General features: G+C 49.3%; 1 protein-coding gene across 2 annotated transcripts in view; it reads left to right on the top strand.

The window, feature by feature from the left end:
- Nucleotides 1-926: 926 nt before the first annotated feature.
- Nucleotides 927-23,743, top strand: part of LOC119442793 (ELL-associated factor 1-like) — a 122,738-nt gene continuing 99,921 nt past the window's right edge. The window contains exon 1 of one of the 2 annotated variants that reach the window (XM_037707817.2): nucleotides 927-1,388. In XM_037707817.2, the coding sequence (XP_037563745.1) occupies nucleotides 1,280-1,388 (109 nt within the window). In that variant the 5' untranslated portion in view covers nucleotides 927-1,279. The remainder of the gene's footprint in view (nucleotides 1,389-23,743) is intronic. The other variant, XM_037707818.2, reaches the window with a different exon arrangement.

Raw genomic sequence — 23,743 nt, 5'->3', positions numbered from 1 at the left:
AGGCCTGGAATGAGGCCGCTAGCTCTTAAAAGCTGCCTGAGCAAGAATGATGACCTAGCGTTATTCACTAGTGATGGCTCATTCGGCCTAAAGCGCAGAGAGGTAGGAGCAGCAATAAGGTCTTTCTGCAGTCAAGAGAGCTCACTCAACACCCCATAGCAGTATTGTGGCCATAATCGCGACACATTATGCATCCTATGACAATGTCATTCAACAGTATCCCGTTATCCAAACCGTCATCCCTTCCACAGCCGCAACCACCCTTCACGCCCAACGGTTGCTTGCGGACTTCATTAGCCTAGCACTGAAGCACGACGCAAGTGACGTTCTAGACTGAGGAAATCGATGTGTGCGCCCACGCGCAATAAAGTGATTTATCTCAATATCTCGTCCTGGAGTATGCGGTTACACCTTTTTATATTCTCCAAGAGTGGCAGTGGTTAGTGAGTGAACTTGCCCCCCCCCCCCTCCCCCTCCAAGGAATAGGCGTTACTATGTGGTTGTATTTTTGCGTGTAGTCATTATTAAGTACATTCAGCACGTTCTCGAATGGTGAAAAACGTTCACGCGGTTAATACGCGTGTCGTACGGCGCACTTTTAATCGAGGTCGAATTTCTCGGTCGCGATGGGCGCCTTTGCGCAAGCTTCGGGATTGAGCCAATCGTGGTCGAGAATTTCGACCCGGAACGGGCTCAATCGCGATCGAGAGGGGCCGTGTGACACCGGCATAAAATGTGCTGCGTTATTGCCCGTAGGCAACCGGCCTGCTGTTGAACTCGACAGACAAAAAATAAAGCTGTGGGGTGATGTGTGGCGTGGGCCGCGTTTGCGTCGAGGCCCTCCAGATGTCGCCACTGCCGCGCTCCACTTTTTTTTCGCAGCGCGCATTTTTTTCTTTTCTCTTTTCGCATTATCCAGCCGTGGAGTGGCGGATGCAGTCTTGGCAGGCTCTTGCGCGAGAAGAAGAGGGAGACGCGCATGCGCCCTGCGCAGCCTTCGAGCAGACGTGTGAACGTGAAAATCCGTAGGTTTTGATACATACGGTTTCGTTAGTTGTGTTATGTGAAGTGTGGCATGGGTCTGGGCACGTGTGGCGGTGCGGGCTGCGACGACGCATGTCCTACGCCAGTGCGGATCCGGTTGTTCGTCAGCGTTGTGTTGTGAATGGGCTTCGTGTGCAGTGCTGGTGACAAGAAGTGGAATTGGTACTGCTGCGGCTACTGGTGGTTGGGCAGACGAAATTCCTAGGCCTAACGATATTCAGCGATTCATCGAAAGATGCACAGTGGTACTGCCGACAGACTCCGGATAGGCAACGAAGTGAGGGAACTGAAACTTGGCCGCAGTTTCTCAAGCAGCTCCGGCTCGGCATTCCATTCCATTAGGTGTAAGTGGCCTGCCTTTTTCTCGGCGCTTGACTGGCATGCGTATGTGGTACGTTCATCGTGAGATCGGCAAAAGCTGCATTCACGCCGCGTCCTTACGGTTGTCTTTAAATTCTTAGAAAAAAAAAGAGGCAAATTTGTGCAAATCGCTTAGCGTCGTTAAAGCGGGCATACTCGCTCCCTCGCGAGACTACCTGCGGTCGGGTCCGGAAAGGACAACCTCGACGGTTCGGTGATAAAAATGCACGTCGTCTAGTTGGCCTTCTCGAGCCGGGACACATCGCATATTTTTCATTCTTTCCTTTTGCTGTTTTCGTGTTTTCAAAACAGCATCCGCATTGAATTACTGAGGTGTGCCGGGCAGCGCCGCTTGATCTTTCCCCGAGTTCATTAACATCATCAAACCAAACGCTCACTGAAATCGGTGATGTGATCGCAAAATATACACACGTATTCCGCCGGTTCATTGCCCTTCTCCCTACACAGGTAGTTCTTTGTGGGCCTAATTTTAATTGCAAGGTAAGATATTGCGTTGTCTGAATTTCTTATCAACGCGCACAGACAAACGAAGTTCTACGCGTGGCAACGCTGCAAAAAAGAAAGCAGCAGCGACAAAAAAAAAAAAAAAAAAAAAAAGAAACGGCCCGTTCGCTTTTGCCAGCATACTGTTTAGGCATGACATCAACCCATTTGTCAAAGTTCTTCCATTGTGCACTCTTTGTTAAATCTTTGGAGCACAATTTAGCGTATGTAAGCAAGTTCTGTGGCGTTTTTAATTCGCCTGCGGCATGTCGCCGGTATCTCTGTGCGAAGAAGTACCAGCGTCTGTCACAAATACCCACAGCTCGCGGCGTCGGCCGATTTTCTTCTTTCTTTTTAAATATATTCCTTGTGCTTTTTCTGTTAGGGTGAACGTGAGTCCATAGAAGATACTACCGCATTTCTCAGCAATCGACATGATATTGAGGGACGCATTGAAACACCAAGAAAATTTGACAGCGTTGTCTCGAGGCGCGCTGAACCTAGCAAATTTGAGAACGCTGTTCCGTAATAAGTTGTCAGTTCTTGCGATTTTCTCTCCAAGCGGCCAGATCGCTTCTGCATGGTTCACCCGGGCTGCCTGCAATTTGAATCTGTGAACATATGTATATCACTGTTCTGATAGCGGAACGTTCTTGAGTCCACCTGTACTTGTATGGGGTGATCGCGTTGTTTGAAACGGAGTCAGTCTGAGCAGTCGCATTTAGTCTTTTAAAAATTTCTGTTGCGTTGTCGAAGCCCGCTGTCAGTCGCAGTTTTAAGCCGGTGCGACATAATTAGGGATGTGCGAATGGTGATTTTTGAGGCCGAATTGAATACGAATCGAATAGTGCCTCGAAGCGAATCGAATAGTTTTCGAATAATGAACAGCCTTATCACAATATAAACCGATGTTCACATCCCAGTGTTCTTAAAGATATAAAGCTTGTGTCATTACAGAGTATGTTATGAAGTGTTGTTTATTAAAAGCACAACTTGAGCATTAGAAACAAATAATTAGTTTCTTCGCATGCACAGGACTCTTCAGGGAGTGCGAATGATCGCTGTACAGCTTGTAAAGTATGGCTACCTGAGTGACGTAGCCTGCTCCACTACGCAAGTTCTCGTGTTTTGTGGAAAGGACAACCACAATATCCTCCCCCCCCCTCTCATGCCGGAGGGGGGGGGGGGGAGGATATTATGTTTTTTTTTTTTTTTTTTTTTTGGGGGGGGGGGGGCTCAGTTGGCTTTCTGAAGTATTCGAAAAATATTTGCATTTACGAATAGTGACTATTCGATTCGAAGACCGAATCGAATAGGACACTGTTCGATTCATTATTCGAAAGTTTCTAATATTCGCACACCCCTAGAAAACCACTACAAAACGCATGGCCGATTGCTCCTCGGCTAAATTTCACGTTCACGTAGGGCGCTGCTGGGTTCGCGGAAGTGCCTGAAACTATCACGGGTAACAAAACAATAAAGGGATTTAACAATAATTATGATGGTCCCCTACTGTGGCACGTGCTCACTACGATCGGTATGCTTGTAAGTGGTCAAGCAGGATATGAAGAAAAGAAGAAAGCCAAGAAAACAAGAATTAATGCGTAAATGAGAAATCCCCAGACCTGACTATCGCTTTAAGTCTAAACTGCGAGAGATGTATCTAAGAATGAGAGATGAATGGCTGCCGAGTTAAAATTTAATTTGGAGTTTAAAGGAATTCAAGTGAAATGAAGTGATTAGGGACGCAAAAAAAAAAAAAAAAAGAGAGAGAGAGACAAATTGACACAGTGACCGTTTTGTTTTGCGGAAAATGCAACACTCGTCATGCATTAACCTTAATGTCGTTTTCTTTGGAACACGGGGTTAGAGTTGAGGTCACGCACCAACATGATCGTCTTCAGAGAAAGATCGTCGATAATGGGTTGAGTGGTTATGAACTGTGAGAAATACAACAGGTAGACATCGAAAGAGAGAGGATCACGGGGAAAATGAACGCTTGCAGTCAAATAACAGTGGCTGGACAAGGAACAGAGTTCCTTTTTTTTTTTTTTGTGCACCGTCGTGACGCATAATTTGGTCACGTGGGAGCAAGACATAGCGACGTTTTGACTCATTGTCAAGTTCCGCCATGTTGTCGAATTTGCAATCTGGTCAGCTCTGATTGGCTCTAGATGCCGTCATTACAGAACTTAACGCTAGATTTTACAATGTCCGAAGAGTACCCTCGTTCGGTCGCCTTCTGGGCTACTACTCTTTGCGAGGCCTGATGTGGAATTGGAATTTGTAGGACGCGAACAAGAAAGATGTCCTGCTATTTTCGGCCGTAAGAATGCTTGATTGAAACCGACCGGTTCGGATTTGCCCGGTTCTCAAGTAGTGTGGGGAGAAGGAGGAAGAAAAAAGTTGTCGCAGTTTCACCCGAAAGGCGAAGCATCAATTGCGATAGCAACTTAGTAGAGAGCTATACGAAGTAAGGATAGTAGTTTTATCCGCTGTACAAACTTGGACATGCAGCAGCACCGGCAACACACCGCACTGTTGTCGACGCCGTCGGCGTTTTGCCCGCGTTCGCACAAAATGCGTGCGGCGTTGGTGACTGTTGCCGGAGCCTCTGATATAAATAGGCACTTGGTGCCGCAGCTAAACGTCGCCTCCCTTCCCTGCCCCCCCCCCCCCCCCCCCACGGCCTTTCGTGCGTCAGAAGAAGGCGCGTTTGCTCTACATATATGGTGATTGTAAAGGAGGAAAGAGACGCCTACTTCTGCAGCCCTTAAGGGAGCACGGCACAGAACGCGCGTTTGTTCTCCGCCGTGCGTTCACTCCCCGTGAAAGCGCGCGTCCCTCGCGCCCTTTCACTCGCACATACAGCGTTCGGCGGCGCGCGGCGACGATTTCATCTCCATTGACGTCATACGGAACCTCACGGCGACGGCGACGCCGACGGCAGAAATCTGCTTTGGAGTGTCCATATAATTGCTATCGCAATAAAAAAAACTTTATTCTGACAGGGGGGCATTTGGGACCTCCCAGGTCCCCTGGGTCCCCGCGCGACCCCACTGCACTCAAACGTTCATGTTTAACATGTCCAAGACGCTAGCAGCCCGGATGGCGGCGATCTTCTGCCTTGACGGGTCCGTGGAGCGCTGGGGTGAAGGAGCCCTTCTGAAACGAAGAAGCGCGGCGTTCGGAGCGTTACGTCTTTTTCGATAAGGCGAAATGAAAGTCGTTCACCGTAGCCCATTTTTACCATCTTGATCAGCATTTGTTAGTTGCTAGCGCCCAAGGAAAAGTGATGAAAGTAACAGGAACTCGGTTCACTGATTTAGGTGCACTGACGCGCAATCTATAGCCCGATTTAGGAGGCCAAGATCGTGTCACAGCGCGCTTTAATGTGAAAAACATGTTTTCTGCTGACTTGTGCACGATTCATGAAAATGTACACCTGAATGACACTGAATGTACACCTAAATGAACCGCGATTGGTTTCGGGAGACGGATTCACTGGACTGCTAAACATTTATTCGCCTACGCCATGACCTCTAGCTCAGATACTGAAATCATTGGCAGTTTCTATCTAATCTATATTGGTTATCAGCTCCTTTTGACGCTGTGGAAGCTACGGGCTGGAGTGCGCCATGCGTGTGCCCTCTTGTGATTGTCGTGTTAGCAGTTTTATTGATGGACACTCCAAAGCAGATTTCTGCCGTCGGCGTCGCCGTCGCCGTGAGGTTCCGTATGACGTCAACGGCGATGAAATCATCGCCGCGCTCCGGACGCTGTATGTGCGAGTGAAAGGGCGCGAGGGACGCGCGCTTTCACGGGGAGCGAACGCACGTCGGAGAGCAAACGCGCGTTCTGCGCCGGTTCTTGAAGGAAAGGGAAAGGTTGGCGCTATCTTCTGCAGCCCTTGAGGGAGCATTTCTACAAGCGGGAAGGCCTCACGGCCTCCCACTCCACCCCGGGCCTGACCGGCCTGGCACAACACCCCTGCAGACTCTGCAGCACACCAAGGCCTTCCATCTCGGCCTGATACGTGCCGCCTATGCCTGCCGGTTCTGCTTCGCCCAGCCATGGCGTCTCCACTCTATCCCTTCTTTCGCTCCCACTTACCCCTCCCCGTTGGCGCTGAGCCGTGCTCCCTCAAGGGCTGCAGAAGATAGCGCCAACCTTTCCCTTTCCCTCAAGAACCACTTACCACCACGGCTCAGCGCATTGCGCGTTTGCTCTCCGACGTGTGTATGCAGGTTTCTTGTGCAGACTGGCGGAAAACTAAAAGAAATTTAATAGATCACGGGCCAACATGAGTACATCAGAGCGTGACAAAAAAAAAAAAAGGCAGAAAGACGGGACAAAAATGGCTTCCCACCAAATTTGGCGGTAAATAGCAGCCACATTTTGGTGTTGTCACCACCCTAAAACGGCGTTGCATGTAGGCACCCTAGGAGGGAGGGGAGGCGACGTTTAGCTGCGGCACCAAATACGTATTTATATAAAAACGCCGCGCGTGTTCGGTGCGAACGCGGGCAAAACGCCGACGGCGTCGACAACAGTTCTGCGCGTTACTGGTGCTACTGCATGTCCAAGTTTATACAGCTGATAAAACTGCTATCCTTAGTCCGTATAGCTCTCTACTAATTTGCTATCGCAATTGGTGCTTCGCCTTTCGGGTGAAACTGCGACAAGTTTTTTTTTTTTTTTTTCTCTCTCGAGACTCGTTAACGTATCTCGGAAAGAAAAAAAAAAGCTATTGCCCTTACTGGTAACAGATGTTTATGAGGGACACGAGTGTATTAACTGACGAGAATAAACTCATGCCGGTTAATGTAGCGCGCGCGCGATTGTTACGAGCCCACAGAGTGCGCTTATCCGAATGGGCCCCACCGCTCTTGCTTGCGTCATGTTTCCACGGTGGCGCGACCGACCACGCTTAGGCACTCTCGAAACCGAGGTTCTAACCAGCGATATTGTCTTGCACAGTATTCTGCGGTCGTTATCGTAGAGTTTCCTACAAAATTCACTTGAGGGAACTCTGTTGCTTCGATAGCTCAGCTATACCATCAGAATTATGGGTATCTGTGGATTTGTACAATCTTCGTTCTTGTGGTTTCATACGTTCTCATGGCGTTATTTACAGTCGAACGCCTCTACAATGAAATATCCTGCATAACGAATTTGCTTGTACAACGAAGGAATGTGGGTGTCCCGGAGGGCTAGTTTGTTGCTTTACAACGAACTCGATGTATACCGGCGCCGCCATTGGCGGGGCTAGAGTTACTGTAATAGAGTTACTGTATATGCTCATCGCTCGGGCCGGCGAATGCCAATTCACAGTATAGTGGGCGGTAAAGCAGTTCGCGGTTGGTATCGACATTTTGCCCATGTGCCGTAGTCAGCCACCTTTGTGGTTTTCGGACCATTCGATGCAACACTTGGCACATGTCCACGTCGTACCAAGAGCGAAGTCAGAATGAAATGGAAACGAATCTCGAACGCCGTGCTTTGCCGAACTACAGGAAGCCGGATTCAACAGGTGACGTAATGTACGCCATCCTCGGAGCTTTGAATCTTTCGTTCTTTATTTCTTTTTTCTTGACAAGCCGGACCAGCAACAGGGCCGACTGTTGTATTGAACGGCCCGCACCGTAAAATGCGATCGTTGCTAAATTTGAGCAAGAATAAAATAGCTGTAGGGAAGAAAACAAAAGGAATACGCAGGTCATCGCACTTACTGTAGTGTCGCTTTATTACGTATTTCCTGCCACATCATAGAGCGGAATATAACGAAGGCATAAAAAGGAAATAATTATTTTTTCCTGATACAAATATAAAAGAACAAGCGCGAGGAAGTTCTTAACGCACTATGTCAGCGAATGTAGTCTGCCTCAACGCACATACAAATTTCTCTACCTCTCACTTTGCATCACCCGCTGTCTTAGAGGGAGGTCAGGGTCCTTGATGTCATACTCGTGAGATTTTGTTTCAAATAACTATGAAAGCCAAGGTGTGAAATTTCGTCATCATACGTGGTTTCTTGAGCACGAGCGAAGTTACTAGGATATTTGCAAATTATCTGACGAGCTGTAGCCCAATTCGCAATTTATGGGAGGGCACAGACACTCATTCGCCCTTCGTTTAACGTATACCGGCTTATTCCAACAAACGCTTCGGTGACGATGGATTTCATGCATGTTTAAGGATTTATTAAGGAAGCAGTCTGTCGCATTTCGTTCGAACTCGAATTTTTTAAGGAAATCTGAGGCTGGCTCTGGTTTCATTAAGCATTTCATGTGTCGCTTGAGTGGCGCAGCGATGCTGTCTGTACGTCGAGCGGTTTGTCGAACATTTAATTCTATACGTATCTCCTGCCTCCAAATTTATCTGTTTTATACCCAAGTGGGGTGCTTTGAATGAGGGCATAATGCCCCGAGTGTCAGGGCCGTCCTTTGCTATAGGCCAATCCGTAAGTATTACAAACGACTAATTTGACTTCTCCCCCCCCCCCCAAACTATGTATATGCGCACTAAAAGATAGTTTCAGTTTCCTTATATATATATATATATATATATATATATATATATGTGTGTGTGTGTGTGTGTGTGTGTGTGTGTGTGTGTGTGTGTGTGTGTGTGTGTGTGTGTGTGTGTGTGCACATTTGTACAATTTTCGTGCTTCTGACTTGCAGAGTCGTGGCGTTATTTAATATAGAGTTTTAGATTAGTCCCGCAAGCATTGGAGCCCCAAGCGCTAATGGGTTCAAACGCTTGCGTCCCTCTAAAGCTCTCGGTTACGCTTTTGTCTGTCCACATTTACAGACAATCATATATTTTATAAACGCACAGAAGCAACAAGTCTCTGCGCGCATGCATACTCATTGCACCTCCACTACGGCGTGCTTCATAATCAGAACTGGTTTTGGCATGTAAAACCCCAGAAAGAAAAAGAAGAGAAAGGCAACCGCTATCACCTTAAAGTGCAGCGGCGGAAATATATTAGGGCCGCTCAGATGTATTTCTTCTTTCTTTTTCTCTCTCCTTCTTATGGCCTGTCGCGGTTTTCTTCCGGACGCGACAGACCGAAAGGTCGTCGCCGCGCAGCGCTGCCGCAAGCCGACCGCTTCCGCGTTCCCACACACGGCGCGCGCGTTCAACTGCGACGACATACGTGGGCAAACACGCGGCGCAAGTGGACTGATGCTATAGGGCCCCGCGACTTAACGCGTGTCGAGACGTTAGTTCTAACCGTATATATAACGACAGACGTTCGAGGAAGCTGTTAACGAAGCCCGAAAGACGTGTCGTTGGGTACAAGCGCGTCATCTCCCCTCTCTCCGCCGCAGCTGCCACGTCGTCTGAATGGCGTCTGGACGCTGGTTATTCGTTGTGGCTCGCCCAGTGAATCACTTTGTGTCGGGTTAACGGACTGGCCTAATGATGCCCATGATACACTGCAGTTATTCGATTTGACGAAGCTTGAGTTATTTATTATTTTACGCTTAATTAACAGGTATTAGTTAATCACTCAGTGACATCGGTGTCGCTGTTGTTGGATGCCGTTGAAAAGCTCCATGCAATTAAACATTCCTGACGAGCTAGTTGAACGACCGGCAAGCCGCCCACGTTTTAGATGCAAAGCATCTTATGCTCGGGGCTATGTCACTCCCTCCCTCCATCCATCCATCCGCCGGGCGTCCACACCCCTACTGCCCATGCGCATCCTCCTCCCCCTCCTCTCCGACGCTCCTCTCCTCTCCGGATTGCGCAACGAATGGCAACACCTGCGGCTCCGCGCGCGATAATGCGAAGCAGCTTAGCGCCCCAGAGGCACCGGCAACAGTCACCAACGCCGCGCGCGTTCGGTGCGAACGCGGGCAAAACGGCGTCGACAACAGTTTTGCGCGTTGCTGGTGCTGCTGCGTGTCCAAGTTTATACAGCTTATAAAACTGCCTTGAGTCGACCCCATGGCTGCTTCGCATACTATACTCAGGGTTCCCCTGCGGGAAGATGGTGTAATTTTTTATTTCACTCGAGTTATTACTACTACTACTACTGCTACTACCACTACTACTGCTCGACCATTTAGTGTAGTCCGCTCTCAAATACGTCGTTCTACGCAGGCTGCATATGACTGAAGAGACACGACAGGCGAACAGCTGCGTTCGATTCCGACGGGTAGCGAATAACCGACCCTTGCAGTGAAATGTGAGCGCGGTTTGTTGCCGCTGAAAGTTCAACAACACTGCCGCAGGACGGGCTTGTTCTGGCATCGGGCCTGCGCACATGTATACCGTATGTTCACCGTATGCGTGCTTGTAATGAGACAGGCACGTGGCAGGTGCCCCCAACAAGGCTGTTTTTATTGTCATCTCATGCCGGCGGAGAAATGGAAGAGAGACCTCTGCTATCGCGGAGGATGTGTTTAACGTTGGCGCTGAGCCGTGCATGCTCCTTCAAGGGCTGCAGAAGATAGCGCCAACCTTTCCCTTTCTCATCCATAAACACTTTTCTCTCTTCGAAACTGACAAAATAAAATGCTACTGCTACTACTACTACTACTCCTACTAAACTGTCCTGTGAGTTACGAGGGACGCCGTAGTGGAGGGCTCCGCATGAACTTATTCAATGAGCACCGAAAGCACGGTACACGAGTGTTTTCGCATTGCACCCCAATGGGAATGCGATTGCTGCGGCTGTAAGTCGAACCCGCAACCTCGTGTTCAGTATCAGAACGCCGTAACCACCGCAGCCGGTCGGGAATTAACTCGGCATTCTGGGGTTGTCATATACGGTAGGACATGATTACTATAACGGTGCGTAGCAGTGCTCTTAGGGAGGCAAGTGTCCAATCGGATACACAACTTTTAGAGTACTTGATGCAGCATTGTAGGTGGTTGGGTTGAGCTATAGATTATTAGCATACAGTGGCTCCTTTCTGCCCAGTGTCAGTCTCTACCACATATGACTGCGTGTTGCCCAGGTAGGGTGGCTTCCCGTACGCCGAATTACAGGCAGGTAAGAACCTGTGACCTGTAAAGAACAGATTATGGACAGCGAAAGAAACTGCCTATTCGCCGGGTTCCCGCACGCTTTCTTATCGTATACTATAGTGTCGTGCACTATCGCTTATGTCTAAATTAAATGCGCCTGTGCATGGCCTGTTGCACATTGTCATGCAGACAATATTCTGTCCTTTCTTTTCTTTCTTTTCTCTTTTTGACGACTCGTCGTTGCATCTGTGTTGCGTCACAGGTGCACAATGCCGTGCAGTGCAAGCTGCTGTCGTTGCATTCTCGGCCGCAGATAGGGTGGCTGGAATAGGAGGGAGAGGACACGTCGAATTGTACAGTCGCCGAGCCGATTTGGGAGTCTGCTTTCCCAGCCGCGGGGTTCTCGTCCGTCTCTGTAGTTCACTTTGCGCGCGCGTAAGCGAAACCTTCATTGCGTTAACTGGCCCGAATTTGCTGGCGACTGCGTACCGCAGAGATGTTGGTTATTAGCGTGCTTGCCGGTTCCCTGTGCACTGCACGGAACTGTTGGCGAGACGATATATGAGCGAACCGATTCTCTCGCGGGTCGCTCGCCGCAGGCCAACTATTCCGCCAGCTGCGCGTGGCTTTTCTGTTGTTTTCTCTCTCTTCTCCCGCAGCCGGCTGTGCATTGTAGTGGTTCGCACTCCTGCTGGCATCCGGATCCGGGGACGCGGGCGGGTGACACGTAATAAAGGAAAATGTTTTTTTTTTTTCTTTCTCTCTCTCTCTTTTGTCAGTTTCGGAAAGCAGCCGTAGTGCACTTGGCCTCTGCTCGCTCGTGTGTATGCCGGCGTTGAATAGAAGGCGGGCGCTGGAACGGAAGCATGCCCGACTCTCGTCTCTCTCTCTCTTTCGCTGGGCGTTCACTCGGGCATACTTGTATAATGGTGGCTGGTCGGTTCTGAAGGAGGAGATGTGGCGCCATTCTCTGCGACCCCTGTGAGAACATGGCTCAGCGCTGTGTCGTGCGGGTGTTCCCGTCCTTTGCGTCCCTTTCTCGTGCGACCATTCTTAAGTTTCCTCGTCGCGAGCGGGGTGACTCGGGAGCTGCGATGACTCTGCATTTTACCAAACGGTTCGGGCGAATCGTACCACCCCTTCAAGCTACGTTTATACGAAACCGACAACGTCGGGTCGAGTTGGTCGTCGGGCCCATGTAGCGGGCCGGGCGAGCGTCGAGGCGAGTTCTGCCAACCCGCCTAGGCGGTAAGGGGTAGGTTGACTCGCCCAACCCGATTTACGAGATGCATGTAAACTTGGTAAGGTCGGGCTGGATCATCTCGGCTGCCGACTCGAGCCGCTCGCGTCTAAGTTCAAGTTGTTGCGAAATCGCTGAGCGGCGACTAAGGCTCCATGGCTGCATGGTGCCGTGCCAGGTGCCGGGCAAAAGAGCAAGTCCACAGCGACGTCCGAGCGACGCGAGAATAAACTTCATGTACAAATTTGCATTTTGAGGATCACAAGCCTCAAAATGTAGTTTGAGTCGTACTCCGCACACACACACACTTTCGCCACTTCGGTTGCTCAACACGGCGTTATCGTGATGGCGGCAAGGTGGCATGGCACAGGGCAGTGGTTGCCAGCATTCTTGACGGCGGCGCTGGCCGGCATCGAGACGCCCTTGGAACGCCTCTGGTAGCCATTAATTATGCGCGCCCGTTGGTGTATATATAGTCAGTGGCTCGGGATAAACCCGAGCAGTTTTGCCTGGCATACGATCCCTACTGCACTTTCCGTTATTTCGTACAAGTAAAGCATATGCTTAACCATGGGAGACGTCATGTATGGGGCCACATTTGCACGTGGACGTGACTTCGCTTCGCCGTGGTTTACGATTGCACTGTCAGTACAGCGCTCGCGAAAGATCGCCCGCTTCGATGTCGGCTCCGAATGTCGTGTTTACATTGGCAGGCAAAGACCCGGTTGGTTCCAACGTTGGCTGAAAGTGAGAGTATAGTACGGTGGGGGGGCAGCAGTGAGCTGCAGTCTCCCGGTTCTGACGCTTGTCTCCGGCTCGGTCGTGGTGGTTCCTGCGCACTAACGAATACAAAAAGCAGCAGCTGACGTAACGTCATGACGTATGTGCTATTAGGAAGCGTCTAATATCCAATATCCATCAGATGTTTGTTACTGCTGTTCATGGATGTTTCGATTACATGGTTAGGTGCGCAATTGAAACCTGCTGTATCGCTGGAGGTCAGGAAAGGTGCAAGTTATGAGATAGATGCAGGTTATGAGATCTGCGAATTCATGCGCAATATGGAAGGAAAACAAACACGAATGAGAGGCCAGCGACACATTGTATGTAGATGCGCATGCCGAATGTTTTCGAATCCTGTCCGCCTGGATTACTTGGTGTCGCAAGGCCCACTGCGTGCCTAGTTTTGCTACAGTTGATTGATTGATTGATTGATTGAGTTTAACGCCCCAAAGAAACACTCGGACTTTGATATGCGCAATAGTGGCCGTAGTGGAGGGTTCCGAAATAATTTTGACCACCTCGGTTTCTTTTAACGTGCACCCAATTAACGGTGCACGAGTGTTTTTTGCACTCTGTCTTCATCGGAATCGAACGTGCGACCTCTTGCTCTGCAGCAGAACGCCATAGCCCATTGAGCCTGCGCGATAATGTTACTGTACTGGATAAAGTCAGATATTTCGCCCTGTACGTTCATCCTTCAATTCGATATTAAGTGTATGCGCTCTGTCCCTTGCTAAATTGGTGCGCCTTCTGGCAGAGGGCACCTTGGCGTGGAAGCGTGTACCTGTGGCGAATCGGGCTGGAGTATGCTAAATGATTGATCTTCGAATTGTACGTCCAGCCTAACCCCCGCATTTAGAAATGCATCTCAACTACAAGCCCACGCTTGACTTGATTTTTATGACGTGGAAACGCAATGAGCGCCTTGGGCATGTTCATGACAAGCGTCATTTAGATCATATCGAGCATGGGCATTTCTTAGTACGGGGGTGTTAGATTTCGTTCTCCGAGACTTCATGCCCTTCATACTCTTCGGCCATTCGATCGCTGCGCATCTGGTAATGAATTTCATTAAATTAAATTCTGGGGTCTTACGTGCCAAAACCAAGATCTCGTTACGAGGCATGTCGTAGTGTTGGGACTCCGGATTAATTGACATACCACTCGGCATTAAGAGCCGACTTGGAAAGCGATTGTGTGCCTGAGCTGTCTTCGGGTCTCGGGAGGATACAGGCAGTTCCTATATGTCGGGAAAGCTGATAGCTCGCCATTAGTCTTTTACATTCGCAGCAGTGCATCTGTCTTTCTGTGCCCCTTTATGACGGCCATCTCTGCGTGGCCTGATCTGTGTTATTGTTGTGGGCGGCGTTTATCACAGTGCACGTGTGCAGCTGTATCGCCCTCGTTATCTCTGGGGCGCATACGTGATAAGGGCTCGCGCAGATTTACGCGCGTGGTATCTTTAGCGTTCGGAGAGCTTCGAGGAAAAAGTTTGACAAGTGTTCGCTCACCAGTTATCTTCCCATTACGTTTGACAGCGAGATGGTGTTTGCTGTAAGTGAGGAGCGGGGTAGCACATGTGTTACACACACACACACACACACACACACACACACACACACACACTCTCTCTCTCTCTCTCTCTCTCTCTCTCACGGCGTGTCAACAGCTATGTACATAAAGCCACTTGTCATGGAACAAGGCGCGCGTTCACATACATGCATACATACATGCATACATACATGCATACATACATGCATACATACATACATGCACATATATGTATGCATGTATGTATGTATAACCCGCCGGGGTGGCTCAGTCAGCTAGTGTGTGTGTGTGTGTGTGTGTGTGTGTGTGTGTGTGTGTGTGTGTGTGTGTGTGTGTGTGTGTGTGTGTGTGTGTGTGTGTGTGTGTGTGTGTGTATTTTGAACTTGGATCCTTATGACTTCTCTTGAAGTGCGTTTTAAAGGGGGAGCTGGCGAAACGTTATCGCATGCCCCTTGACACGCAGTTACCGAATATGTTTCGCTGCCAAGTGTTGTGGAACATTCTACGGCGTGGAGGTCAGAGTTATACGTATTGCAAGTTTTTTAGTGACAGCGCATTTGCGAGGAGACTGGATGCGCAGAGCTGGCGGCCCCGTGTGGTCGATTCCGTCAAAACCGAGTCACTGTTGTTCTTTATAGTGTCCCTTTATAAGTGCACGTTCAGTTCACATGCCTCACAGGTTAACACTGCGAGAGAGAGAGAGTAGATTTTAATGAAGAGAAGGGAGGAGAGGTCGGCCTGGAGAGCACGTGAAAGCTTAGCCGCGGGGCCGTGTTATGCAATGCATCATTTTCATTCCCCACTCTTTTCGCCCTTCGTCGTTGTCTGGCCTGACGCCAGGTCTTGGATATCGCTAGTATTGGCTGCTTGCTGCGACGTGTGATACGAAATGGAATAGAATCGAATAATAAAGCGGATTGTTTATGGCGCGTGCGCAATCGGCACTTTACACGAGTAATTTATATTTACGACCTCGTTCCATCTTTATTTTCAGGCTACTGGGCGAAATTAGGACCGGACAAACTAAAGACATATGGTATTTTGTCTGGTATGCACGAAAAGCTGACACATGTTTTTATTTCCGTCGAAACGGTGATTGACTGACGTAGTTGCGGGGCGGGGCCACCTTGGATGCCACTTTACATGGATGCGATGCGCCTATGTCGCATTCATGTAAACGTGGCTTATAGTCACGTTTACATGAATGCTACAAGTGGCGCATGGCATCGCGCACTAGCAATAAACAAAGTTAATTCGTACCGTATGCGTACGTACGTACACGACTCAGCTTTTTACAGCTAAACAGTGTACATCGCTTGCAGACCAGCTGGCGCGTTTCAGTGCTTCGGTCACTTCGATGAGTACGCAGCAAGCGTGCACTTGTGCGCAGTTTGAAAACCTGGCTGCGCTTGCGACATGTGTACTCGGGCTGACTGGCTGCGGTGGGCTGCATTCTCCGCGGTGCCCGCGCGTATGGTGTGCATGCGTTTGGTTCTGCTCGGCTGCGCGTGTGCTCGCACGCTTGTCGGCGTTCTATTGTTTGTGCTCCTTTTTGTGAGATCATTATACTGTAGCACAGACACGGCGCGGTGACTTCTCGAAACGCCACCGTCTCGCGCTGTGTCCGCGGAAGTCATTAGGGCACACAGTCCGCGCGAGAGATTAATTCTCAGCCTGTTCATCCGGGCCGGTCTTTGAACTTCCCTTGAGTGAAGGACGGGTATACGCATGCGCACCTCTGTTCTGGACGTCCAGTGTTTGTCCCTCTGTAGCAGTTTAGATCGCGCGTGCATCTTATCGTTAAATATGGGTTTACCGTGTAACCATTTACATATTTAAAGCCAAGCGCTCGGTCGGGGTTATTCATGATGATGGTGATATGAGGAAAAAGGGAGGGGGTGGTATTAGGGAAAATACAGCGCATGCGTTGACCTCGAAAGTTAGATGTATAATAACGTTGCGGCCAGGCACCTGACGCGCACGTGTGGCACACTTTTCATTTTTCACTGCTACCGCCATGCAGGCATAAATCGCTTATATCGCGTCCCGCAACGTTAGACCATATACATTTTATTTTTGTATCCCCCCCCCCCCCCCCCCCTTGCTTGGTTTCCTTTTGGTTGGCGTCCTCTGCCCTCACCTTGCCGCTATGTTTCAGAACATAGCCGACTTCTGAATTGTTGCGAAAAAGTGGTCTCGCCGTGCGTTCGCCTCCACGTATACGCATCGTTTCGGCGCTCCTTAAAGGAGTGAGTGAGGCTTTGCCTTAACTAAATACAATCCCAGGCTCATTATTCCGCGCTGCGTCGCAGAAAGCGAACGAACTCATAACGCTCTGCGCACGCGAACTCGGTATATCATAGCGTATGGGCTACACCGTAGCATCAAGCTTTTGTCTTTTTACGATGGCGTGTACAACACCTGCCGTGAGCCTCGTGTCTTCCTGTTTTGTTTTCCTCCTGTGTCAGTGTTTGTGTAGCGGGTTGTACCGAGCCTTGACGAGTAATCGCCGCGGTACACAGAGATAGCGCCAGGAAGCATCTCGATATATACACATGGCCGCCACTTCGTCGGTAGTATTGCGCACCTGAATGGCAACGAGCGAAAATGAGACCGTCGATGAGTCGCAGCTGTTGGCATAGTGAAGTGGCGCTATCGGGAAGATAAATAGAGCGAGCGGAAATACACGTGACAGATACTCCGTGCACATTTTCCGGAATATCGCCGCTACTTTCGTTATTATTAGTACATTTACTACCTATTTGCCCTTGTCCGGTCAGTGCCGTTCCAGTGCGTTAGTCTATAAGTGAACAACGGCAGGTTAAGCCCAGTGGATCGCCAACCAGTTTCCGGCTATATAGTGTTCATTTCGTCGTCCCCGGAGGTCGTGTAATTTCGTAGCGCTTCCTCACTAACGCTAGCGACAAATGTCATCGCTGTTGTATAGTTGGGCAACGGACGTGGCTGTGAATCGCTTGAGCGCGCTCTTATACCGTTTGCTACCGCCTAGCGTAGAGGCGTTTTGGATGTGTGATGATGGTATGATGGCACGGTGACAACGGACAGAGCAAATCAACATTTTTGAGCTGTTTTAATCGCACGCACGCGTACGAACACTCACGCACACCTACTCCGGATTCCGATCAGTCGGTCTGTGTCAGGTTTCAATTCAAAGCCACTGAGTGCGTACGTGACCGCACCTGTCGTCCGGCCGCGTACCGAGTAGTAGTAGTAATAGTAGTTATATAGTAGTAGTAGTAGTAGTAGTAGTAGTAGTAGTAGTAGTTGTTGTTGTTGTTGTTGTTGGTTATTTCTTTTAAATAACTAGAAGTAAATAAAGGAAGGGAAGGAAAAATTGGCTACTGACCGCAGTAACTGTCTAGCGCTGTCGAGCTAGAATTCCATGTTGTCCGAAAGCCGCAGGGTTTAAGAAGGAGCGTGCTCCTTGGTCCCGTGAGCTGCGGGACATTATAGGCGTGCCCTAGGACAGGTCTTGTCAACAGTTGTCTCTCCCCGAGTGTCTCTGAAACTTTTTACAAACACGCTACGTCCAGGAACCCATCGGCAAACTCGATATAAGCTATATATATCGTCAGCCGCCGCGCACGGTTGTCGTTGCAATAGTTAAAGAAGTCGCGGGTACGATGACCGGCTGTGGCGGCCGCTTTCCGGTGAGGACAGAATGCGAAAACGATCGTATGCAGTACTGTTGGCAACCTCAGAATCCATTACTTGTGCTGGCAACACATCCAAGTTCACGGCGGCTCTTTCGCTATAGCTTGATGCTGTGCTCATGTTCTTCATTTTTCGGCGTCGAATCGAGGTGTTTCGTCGAAGCCGAAAGCAAACTTGCTGCCGATCACTTTATTTAGGTCGGTCTCGAGGATTTCAGCGACAAAACCGCGGAAATAGTTGCGCTGTGCGTGCGAACGTGCGGCCTGCCTAACGATCCGCATCAGATGATTTAGACAAAGAGCCTTTAAAGCGAGCCGGAGGTTTAAAAAGGGGGAAAATGGAATTGTTTGTGCGTAGCTAGCTTCACTGAAAGGTGCACTCACTTGTTTGCGGCGTTGCTCCACTGGTACCGGTGCGATACTTGACTGCTTTCTGTTTTCTTAGGTAACTCCGCATTGCGATTCGTGTTGTAGTATATCACTTATAGCATCTCACAATATACATATAGGCAGTAACGTCTGTCGTGCTTTCAGAAGCTTGCATATGGGTACTCTGCACTGATAGAACGATGCTAAAACAAATGCGCTTTTTTATATATAGTTGGCTTATATGTGTGATAAAGTCGTCTGCGTCCGATGACTGGCGCTTGTTCGTGTTAGGGCCTGGATTAGGAAACACAGCAGACACCTGCCGCTCGTGGAATTCTCAAACCCCGTTGAAACACGAGAAGTGAATAAACAACCAATTGGACCAAGTCGAGTTTCTTCCACCAGGTTTTCAAAGTTTAGCGAGGGTTTTCTTTTGGGTATACAGTCACTTCTGTTAGTGTAAACGCATGACTTGAAAACGAATTGAACCGGTTGTAATGGAATTTAACTGCCTGCACAGTGTCGGAAAAGCAAACTATATATCGACGCTGTGCGCAGGTCAAACGCTCCAAAGCTGGAACGAGCGCTGTTTGCATTTGCTTCTAAATTTCTTGCAAGCGAATAAACTTACAACTCTCCCCGTTGAATGAGAAAACAGCGTCCTCTGCTTGCCTCGCGGCATATATAACGTGTGTCGCGATCAACTTCAGACCTTTCGAGCTAGTTTTGCTGCCTCGCCTGGAGACAAAGGTACATTAGCGAGAATGTTTATGCTGCAACATATTCAAAACACATAAAAAGAAAGCAACGGTCTATACTCGCCGGGAAGAAAGGAGTCCCGAAGGAAGCGTTTCAAACAAGCCGGTATAGTATCAGTCACATTTTCCCAATGCGGAAGTTTCTTGTCCAAGTCGCTCTCCGATGCGCGTCCCCTGCATCTTTAGGGAAGCGATGAAATCATACATTGCTTTTGCGTGAAATCATACTGACATACATACATGTATTTTCACCGCGATGACACGCATAATGGTACATTGCAAAAGTCTTTCGACATCTTTTTTTTTTTTTTTTTTTTTTTCGGGATTGTGTGCGGCGGCGGCATTGCGACACTTTGAGAACTACGAGGCATTCAGCGCATGCATGCCGTGATAGAAGAACCTCTTATCGCTTCAAGCCTGAACCTGGATCGGCTGTTTCTCGGCGCGGCCGCTAGTGGCGAGCATTTACTTGGAGTCGCGAGTTGCTCTTTATTTGCTGAAAACACACACGCAAAAACGCAATACTGAGGTGACGACGTCACCTTTGACCTTGTCATGATGCCAGACCCGTGAAATTAAACGGTGGCGCTGCGCAAGACTAAATAATATTTTTTTCAATGAGAAATGATTACATTGATAACTTTATAGTTTTACTCTAACGAGAGGCTCAGTAATTTTGATAACGTTCCCCGCTCAGAAGTGGCCCAAGCATAAGAAAATAATTTAGAGGATTTGCCATTATCTTAGTTGGTACATGATATGAACAAAAACAGCGCAGTAAAAAAAAAAAAAAAGTTCTTTTTGTTTTAAATGCTTTAGAACCGGTGACAACACAGACGTGCAAACGTTGCGGTTTGCGCGCGAAGTTCTAAAAGGGGAACTTTGGTATAGTTCCCCTAACGGAACTATGAATTTCAGTTTATTTATTTCAGTTTGTCCACCATGTCTTTCCTTCCTCTCTCTCTCTTTACTAGGGCCATATTCCCCCTCCCCCAGCGCAGGGTAGCCAATCAGGCACATTTTCTGGCTAACGCCCTCGCCTGTACCCGCCACTGTATCTTATTGGCTATGGCGTATAGCGCTGCTGAACTCGAGGTCGCGCGCTCATACCCCTGCGGCACCCTCAGCGTTTCGATGCAGAACGAAATGCAAATTCGTTCGTGTATTTACATTTAAGTGCGCGTTAAGGAACCTTCCAGGTGGTCACACAATTAAGCTGGAACGAGATCCCCCACTACGGCGTACCTAATAATCAGATCGTGTTTTGACACGTAAAACCCCAGAATTTAATAAGACCCCTGCCCTTTCTTCTTTTCTCTCTCTCCACCAAATAACTGAAAACAGTCTTAAAAGAATACCTGGCCAGTCTAAAATGATTTAGAGTTGCTCCTTGCTGTACCGTTAATGTACGGCTATTCCTGGCTCCAAGCCTTTCTCGTGAGAAAAAGCGTGCTGCTGGTATTGCGCGGTGGTCTCTCTCTCGTCTCTCGCTCTCGAAAATGGGGTAGAGAGAGGGGCGATGCGGAGTACGAACAAAAAGACAAGGAAAAACGGAGTTTTGGAAATGGGAGCGAGTGCCAGATAAGCTGTTTGACTTGGCTGCTTTCTCGTAGTTCTGTTCTTGCACTTGCCAAGACAGTTGTTTCATTTGTCGTGTCCTGACGCGGGATCCTTGAAAAGTGTTTACTGCACACCCTGCACCCAAGGAACTCCTGCTCTGCTGCTATCCGGATAGGCCAGCGGCAGGAACCGCGTCTTTCATGAACCGAGATTTTTTTTTTTTTTCGAAGTCAGATGATTGCAACATAGCGAGCGCAGGTTCAGCATATACAGGGAGGGTGTCCCAACTATCATGCACCAATATTTAAAAATGTGCAGATGCCACGTAGCTGAACTAAATTAATTAACTTCTCAAATAGTATAATTAGATAAAAAGTGTCAATGAGAAAATTGCAGAGCAGCACGAAAAATACCGATACAGCCTTCTGTTGCTCAATACGTGCTACACGAAAGTGTTTTTCCGAGCGTGAAAGAAGCCCGCGAACACTCCCAAAATTGCCGCGCGACCGGCCGCTCGAGGCACTTCCTGACGCCAGGAAGCGAGAGGCAAATACTTCAACCTGGGTTGTCTTTTTCCCAACATTGTTTCACTCCTCTTCTGTGATCGTTTCCTGAGCATATATTCCTGTGGCGTTGCTGCCTATTTCGGCACTGTTCGAATTCTAGTCGAGTGCTATTGTCTGACTGATGTCGAGTTGATGTGCGGACACTGTGCGACTAGCCGAGGCACGGCGTAGGCCGCTTGGAAAGGTTGTTTGACAACGGACGATCTGACTGTTATAGTTCGACCCGTTGGCCATCTGGATCGTGTGGACATTTTTTCGGGGCGCTTTCTCTTTAGGTTGCTCTGTGCTAGGAAATGCGTACTTTTCGTTATTGGAGCGCGCATAGACTCTATACGAAAGGCGATCGCCTTGGTGTGACATCCATTGCCTGCCAGTAACGGACTTCGCGTTGTCGCACGAGCGGTGATCGCTCATTGTGTGTTGGTAGTGGTGGCTGCGGGAGCGAAGCCGGAGGAGAAACCAAGGGGAGGAGGTGGGGGTGTACTCGACTTCAAGGCGGCATCGACGGAGGGGGGTGCAGCGGCAAACGAGACGTGACTGAGGCCGAGCGCGAAACGGGGCCGCCGTCGCCGCGCGAGCAATGAGAGTGCGTGCGAATACGTACGTGCGCGCGCGCCGCTTTCAGGAAAAACGCGCGCGCGGAGCGCCGACTGGACGTCAAGGCGCTCGGGCTCCCGCGTATAAATAAGGCACGCGTACACGGTCGCTCGCGAAAGACCCAAGAGCGAACGCGGAGAGGAAGGAATGAATAATAAAATGGAAGAAAAAGGCGAGGAATGAAGGAACGATTGGGCCGCCCTGCAAGTTGGCCAGGGCGAAGAAGAGACCGAACGACCGGCTGGGCACTGGCCAACTGCTGGCCGGCCGGCCACGGGGCAGCACTCAGTGGTCCGTTAGAGCTTAGAGAGAGAGACAGCAGCGAGTTAAGGTGAGATGGGGAGGTACGATTACCGTTTCCGCGCTCGCTCTGTCGTTACGTTTATTCTTGGCGCCCCGGCGGTGTGCCTTATTCGGACATGCACACCGCGCCGCTTCGTTGGGCGGTTTGTTTGTTTGTTTTTTTGTTTTGTTTTGTTTTGTTTTGCACGTGCTGTTACCGCCGCAGTAGCGCGACGGTGCGTCGGAAAGGGGGACACGACGCGGCCGATGTGTGAGAACGGCGACCTTCTTTCGTCCCTTGCTGTGTTTTATTTTTTTCTTTCCGGTTTCCCGCCACCGTTTCCGGACCTGGAAAACCGTTTTCTCTTTTCCGGTCACTCAATAAAGTAGGAGGTGGGGTACGAAGTGAGAAGAAGGAAGGAAGCGCGGCTATTTGAGTGCTGCGTGTTCGGCTTGCCGGTAGCGTCGTCCGGCTGCTGCTTTTTCTTTTTTTTTCTTCTTTTTTTTTCTTTTTCCTTCTTCTCACCTAGACGGAAGAAGTGCAACTGCAGCAGCATTCCGTCTAATGCGACCATATCAAGCTGCAAACTTGGGAATGAAGTGAAAGAGAAAATAGAGAAGGTGGGAGAGAGTATAGGGTTTATAGCTTATGACGGGGCATCGATTTTCACGAAATGCTCACGTTCTTTTTTTTTTTTTCTCTCATCTGTATTCTTGTTAATTGGTTTATTGCTCACACCGTATAGTAACCCGTGCTTACGTGAACGCGACCGTTAGCGCGCATCCTATTTCTTAGCGCATCGCGGTAATACTAAGCGGTTGCGGTGCGGCGCATATCCCTTTTCCGCCGAATTAAATAAGCCGGGACCTGTTTCGTCAGCCGCTGGCAGCCGTGTCACCTCACTCCCTCTCCCGATGCGATACGCCAGCGCTTACATGCACCGCGCGAGACGTCTCGATCTACTCTCTGCTGGCGCATTAATGATATTCGCTTTCCCAGCGCATTATCACTTTTCGCACGATCTGCGTTTACATGAATGCGAGAAGTAGCGTGTCGCATTATTTAGTGCCTCACGAGAGCACACGGTGACAGCCGTCTCCCTCAATACGATACGCCAGCGTTAACATGCACCACGCGGACGATTACCCCGTCTAGGAGCTACACACCTTCTATTGTCGTATCAGTGCGATTCGCCTTCCCAGCGCCGCCGTTTACACGAAGGCGATGCGATGCGCCACTTGTCGCATAACGGAACAATCTAGTTCCCCTATATGTGCTTTCATTTCTCCCGTTGTTGTGCATATATATGCATCTTCGTTGGTTGCCGAACGTATACAGTTTTATTTCACTTGAAGTCGTTGAGTAATGTGTCACGGGTATCTGGGCCCAGGCCAAGCGGAGTAGCGCCTGGGTGGAGCCCCAAATACAAGCGACAGCATAGCGTGCTAGTACTCAAAGGTCAAAGT

Source organism: Dermacentor silvarum, chromosome 2 (genome assembly GCF_013339745.2).
Source record: "Dermacentor silvarum isolate Dsil-2018 chromosome 2, BIME_Dsil_1.4, whole genome shotgun sequence".
Lineage (NCBI taxonomy): Eukaryota > Metazoa > Arthropoda > Arachnida > Ixodida > Ixodidae > Dermacentor > Dermacentor silvarum.
Note: the sequence above shows the minus strand (reverse complement) of the source record. Positions and strands in the feature narration are given on the sequence as shown.